Raw genomic sequence first — 5,540 nt, forward strand, 5'->3', positions numbered from 1 at the left:
TTTTATATAATCTGACAAAACCTTTTTCTTTTCAATTTCTTAAGAAATCGTTTCTCGAAAAGATTCTATTGGTGAAGGAAAATAAAAAAGAGACCCCAAAATTTGTTTTTTTGTGGTGCACACAATCTCCGTTTTTCTCATTTGCTTTGCGAGGAGGCGCGGAGGTCGCGTTCGAATGTCACGTGTCATCGATAAAAAAGCAAATGCAAAAAAGAAAAATTCATAATTGCAAATTGCGCGACAGAAGAACAGTATAAGATAAGAAGAAGAAACTGAAATATCATTGGGACCGGAACAAAGAAAATAAAAATAAAACAAAGTAAAATTTGCGAAGTGAGGAATTAACATCATGATACGTTGTTCTCTGTTCCACTGATTTCAAGATCCGCGACACTCCCACTACTTCTCCGGTCATAGGTTTGTTTTCTGAGAACCCACATAGTTTCTTTGATTTTTTGTTAGTTTTGCTATGCATTTTTGTATGTTTGTCATTACATCTGTGCCTGTTTCTGTTGATAATTAAACTAAGGTTTGGTTTGCTGTGCTTTATTTGTTTTTCTTTTCCTGTTAAATTTTCTGAGCTCTGAACACTGGTTAAATGATTACTCAGAATATAATCTTGTTGTTTTTTTCTTTTATTTGTTTCAGTTATTGGATTACGTGTATATGAATATATTGGACTGATTTTAGGTTAGTTTCGGTTAAGTGACTGTTAATTCTCAAATTTTATGCTTCACGAAAGCTGTTTGTTCTGATGCCAAATTGAGCATTGGTTTTGTTATTTTTTTTTCTAGAATTTTCTGGGTTTGGTAAAGCAAATGAGTTAAATTTCAGATATGGTTTCATAACAAACTATTTCTTCTTCTCTACTAAATTGCAAGCTGCTGATAGTGTCTTGCAATCTTTATTTAGTTGAAATTGCTGTGTTCATGTCATTCAATTATACTGATTTACGTAGTTTTCCCTTCTCACAGGTGTAGTGTAATCTAAAGGCATTAACAGGAAGCAAATTTAAGTGGGTACAGTTTCCCTTTTTGTAAAGCAGCATGTCCCTGTGTACTTCCAAAGCAGTTTTTCAGGTTCTGTCCAGGACTGTGCCTCAAACTGGGTATAATGAGCCTCGTGTGAATTCTTCAGATTTAACGTTACATTCCCGGTTTGGAGTAAAATGCATGAAGAAAAGATCCTCAAGGCATAGGGATTTAATTGTGTGTTCTAGCATGCTCCAAAGCCGGTTAAGAACACATCAATTTCAGTGGATGGGTGTCACTTTGCATGACCACAATAAAACCTATAGTCGTCCATGGTTAAAGACATGCAACTGCCAACGGGCTGAAAGTGCGAGTGGCGTAGCTGCAGGAGATGGAAATGGATCAAGACTTTTGAATGATGTTGAAACATCAAATTCAGCAAGCAATGTGATGAGTACAAAGCATATCCTAGAGTTTGAAGATGTCCAAGTCCATCAGTTGAAACAGGAAGAGATTTTGGCATCTAATGTTTCAAATGGAGCTATTAGTGACGGCTTTGACTCTTCCATGGAGGAAGAAGCATGGGACTTACTTAGGGAGTCTGTAGTTTACTATTGTGGCAATCCCATCGGAACTATTGCTGCAAAGGACCCGACCAGTTCCAATACTTTGAATTATGACCAGGTCTTTATTCGTGATTTCATTCCTTCGGGAATTGCCTTCCTATTGAAGGGGGAGTATGATATTGTTCGGAATTTTATCCTTTATACACTTCAGTTGCAGGTAATGTCTTGGAATCTTGGTAGTATAACACATAATGTGTGTTGGTAACAGCAAAATTTGATACAATTTGGTCATTTACTCGCCTTAGATATGTATTTTCATTTTTAATTGATTATTCTAGAGTCATGTAATTGCGATTTGTGTTATTCCTTTACAGAGTTATTCCAATATCATCATTCATTACTGTTTTTAATCCTACAAATCTAACTCTCGCTGTTTCTCCATTGGCTTGTAACTTTTTTGGTGAATGAAGTAAAACACTGATTTCCTTTTAAGTAACATGCTGAAAAGACTTGTGTTTGACACTTAATATTGATGTGAATTGGCTACAGGTAGAACACCACCGGTCCCATCTGCTGCACGCAATTAATGAAAAGTTCATTAAATAATACTTTTCATTAGTAATATTTTTTGTTAGCACTTCATTTGTCCTAACTTTATTATAGTTAATGAAAGGGAGGAAATAATCATCTGGGGGACGGGGGAGTCCTTAAATTCTTATCAAGCAGTACTTTCTTGTTTCTGATACTGTTTTAAACGCACACATCCATATTTCAGAGCTGGGAAAAAACTATGGATTGTCATAGTCCAGGACAAGGCTTGATGCCTGCAAGTTTTAAGGTTCGGACAGTTCCTCTTGATGGTGATGATTCTGCAACGGAAGAAGTTTTGGATCCTGACTTTGGAGAGGCAGCCATTGGGCGTGTTGCTCCTGTTGATTCTGGTAAAATAAATAATAAAAAAACAGAAATATTTTTGTTGCATTGCAGAACAAGCTTTCTACAATTCTTCTTGGTTTGCTGAACTTATTTCACATGTGATCTCAGGATTGTGGTGGATTATTTTATTACGAGCCTATGGAAAATGCTCGGGTGATCTATCAGTTCAAGAGAGAGTTGATGTGCAAACAGGAATTAAGATGATTTTGAGGTTGTGTCTTGCTGATGGCTTTGATATGTTCCCGACCTTATTAGTAACAGATGGTTCTTGCATGATAGATCGGAGGATGGGAATTCATGGGCATCCTTTGGAGATTCAGGTAAATAAGATTTTCTTTCTTGAATTGTTTGATATTTATAAATTTGTATTTTATAAGGTCAGGAACGAAAATTTGGTGCTTATTTATGATTATACATTTGCTTAGATTAGGAGAAAATTTGTACTTAAGTGCACCATTTTGACCTGATGTAAGAAGAAATTTTGTTGTGATAGATTGAGGACCTGCATTCCTATACCTTATTCTTATTAATGATTGAGCTTCTTTTACTTTGGTGATATTAGGTATTTATGCGTTTGGAAGTAGTTGATATTACATATTTTTATGCTTGAATGATTCAACTTCACCTTAGTTTTTTAACTTGTCATCAGGTGTGTCAAGTTATTTTTCTGGGACAGCAAGTGTATTGCAATATTGTGTGATTTCAGTGTTAAATATTATTATTGAAACTAGAATGAAATATTATGCATTTTGTTTAGTAGTTTATAAGAAACTAATATCTGATTTAGAGGAAACGAAATGTCCTCCAATCATGTGTAATTAATATAATAAAGCCTATATAAGCCAGTATCTGTGGTGTATTTGCACACATGACTTCAGCATCTCTGTGCCTAATGTTTCTTCTCTTCAAAAATTATCTTTTAATAATTTTATCTGATAGTGTTGTAATAATTGAAGGGCAAGGTTGGAGTGCTGGCTAAGTTCATACTAAATCTGCCTACCTGTTCTGCTTTTAAATTTTGTTTGTAATCTCGTCAAACAACTTTCTATTTTTTAAGAAAAATTTGTACGTCTGAGATACTTATAATTAAATATGAAGTTAGTGTTCATGTATCTTTTCTAATGTTTATTATCTTTTTCTATTTCTAGGCACTGTTTTATTCTGCCTTACTCTGTGCACGTGAGATGCTTACTCCAGAGGATGGATCAGCTGATCTTATCCGGGCACTGAACAACCGTCTGGTAGCTCTTTCATTTCATATTAGAGAATACTATTGGATTGATATGAAAAAATTAAACGAGATCTACCGTTACACAACAGAGGAGTACTCCTATGATGCAGTTAACAAGTTCAACATATACCCAGATCAGATTTCTCCTTGGTTAGTGGAATGGATGCCAAACAAAGGAGGCTATTTAATTGGTAACCTACAACCAGCTCACATGGACTTCCGATTTTTTTCCCTGGGAAACTTGTGGTCTGTTGTAAACAGTTTGGCCACAGTGGAGCAATCGCATGCCATATTGGACCTTGTTGAGGCCAAATGGTCAGATTTAGTGGCAGAGATGCCATTCAAGATTTGTTATCCTGCTCTTGAGGGTCAGGAGTGGCAGATAATCACAGGCAGTGATCCTAAGAACACGTATTGCATCTAATTATCTGTGTTTGTGCCTTTTTGTTATTCTATTTTATTTTTCATCAAAAGATTTTTTATTTCTTTTATGTTTTGGCAGGCCCTGGTCCTACCATAATGCAGGCTCCTGGCCGACACTGCTCTGGCAGGTTTGTTACAGTGGCAACACACTTGAATTGAATCTCTCTAGTTGAAGAAGTTCTGATTTAAAGCTTCTATTTCTCTTTTTTCCTTTGCTCTTGTATATATGTCCTTTGTATTTCTTTCAGCTAGACATGTAACTGAACCAGTTTAGTTCTCTTCGTCTTGGCACTAATTTCCCATTTATTTTATTTACAAATAAAATCATTTTCTTAATGTTCTTGGTTTGTTTATACAAGTTTTGCGAGTTGGAAATATGGAGTCTAGATTCTCTGCTAAGTTTTCTGTGTTGTCCTTTGCTAAACATTTAGAATGAACTGATGTTGGTACTTTAAAAATCTTTTTGATATATTTTAAAATATAAAGAAAGTGTCCATTAGTATATTCTGAAGACACGGCAGAAGAACAACACAGAAAAATTCAAAGAATCCAAATTCGGAGGTTCTAGTCTTTAACATGAAACATACCTATTGCAGCTCACAGTTGCAAGCATAAAGATGAAGCGAACACATATTGCTGCAAAGGCTGTTGAAATGGCTGAGAGACGCATAGCAAGAGACAGGTGGCCAGAATATTATGACACGAAGAGATCTCGACTCATTGGAAAGCAATCTCGACTATATCAGACTTGGTCCATTGCTGGATACCTTGTGGCGAAGTTGCTGCTTGCAGACCCGAGTAAAGCAAACATACTGATCACTGAAGAGGATTCTGAGCTTGTGAATGCTTTGATCAGTGCCAATCCTAGAGGAAAGCGTGGACGCAAAAATTTGAAGCAAACTTACATTGTATGAGTGTTCAATTGCAACTCATTTTTCTTCTGATTTGTTAGCACTTGAGCAGATGTTATTCTAGGCAGGAATGTGCGAAAATATGCAGTAGTTTTGGCTGGTTGTAATGAAATTACAAAAATACTAGTACTAGTGTATATGAATGTATTACTAAACATTGATGTCAGTAATTCAGGTACAGGATTGTAAGTAGCACACACATGATACCATTAACCATAGATTGTGAGAGCTTTCATACTAAACATTTTTAGAAAGAAAAACCTAGTTTTGCCTATCTTTGCATATCATTGAATGCTTTGGTGAATGAAGCTGTAATGGTAGAAAAAGTGCAGTGGTACCAATGGAATTCAAGGATGGCCACTCAGTATTTAACCATTGCTCTTGTGAAGGTAAAATTGCACTACTCTAATCAGAGATCAAATGAATGTGCCAACTATCACTAAGAAACACAAAGAAAATGGAGCCACTTTGGGTGCCTGTTGTGGTTGTGCAAATTGTGCCC

General features: G+C 35.8%; 1 protein-coding gene across 2 annotated transcripts; it reads left to right on the forward strand.

Moving 5' to 3' along the window:
- The first annotated feature begins 204 nt into the window (after nucleotides 1-204).
- Nucleotides 205-5,298, forward strand: LOC114178811 (neutral/alkaline invertase 3, chloroplastic-like). 2 transcript variants are annotated; one of them, XM_028064910.1, is made up of 7 exons: nucleotides 205-417; nucleotides 975-1,754; nucleotides 2,313-2,478; nucleotides 2,582-2,793; nucleotides 3,622-4,115; nucleotides 4,207-4,255; nucleotides 4,724-5,041. In XM_028064910.1, the coding sequence occupies exons 2-7, from the start codon at nucleotides 1,047-1,049 to the stop codon at nucleotides 5,039-5,041; spliced, it is 1,947 nt and encodes a 648-aa protein (XP_027920711.1). In that variant the 5' UTR covers nucleotides 205-417; nucleotides 975-1,046. The 2 variants fall into 2 exon arrangements, with proteins under 2 accessions (XP_027920711.1, XP_027920712.1); XM_028064911.1 differs by lacking the exon at nucleotides 205-417 and having other exon boundaries at nucleotides 1,047-1,754; nucleotides 4,724-5,298.
- Nucleotides 5,299-5,540: the final 242 nt, after the last annotated feature.

Source organism: Vigna unguiculata, chromosome 3 (assembly GCF_004118075.2).
Source record: "Vigna unguiculata cultivar IT97K-499-35 chromosome 3, ASM411807v1, whole genome shotgun sequence".
In the NCBI taxonomy this organism is placed as follows: domain Eukaryota; kingdom Viridiplantae; phylum Streptophyta; class Magnoliopsida; order Fabales; family Fabaceae; genus Vigna; species Vigna unguiculata.

What these genes read in the sequence shown, in the direction of transcription:
- LOC114178811 (XM_028064910.1), top strand. Translation starts at nt 1,047, where the DNA reads ATGTCCCTGTGTACTTCCAAAGCAGTTTTTCAGGTTCTGTCCAGGACT. An exon ending in TTTATACACTTCAGTTGCAG is followed by an intron (nt 1,755 to 2,312) that starts GTAATGTCTTGG and finishes TCCATATTTCAG; the next exon opens with AGCTGGGAAAAAACTATGGA. An exon ending in GGCCGACACTGCTCTGGCAG is followed by an intron (nt 4,256 to 4,723) that starts GTTTGTTACAGT and finishes TACCTATTGCAG; the next exon opens with CTCACAGTTGCAAGCATAAA.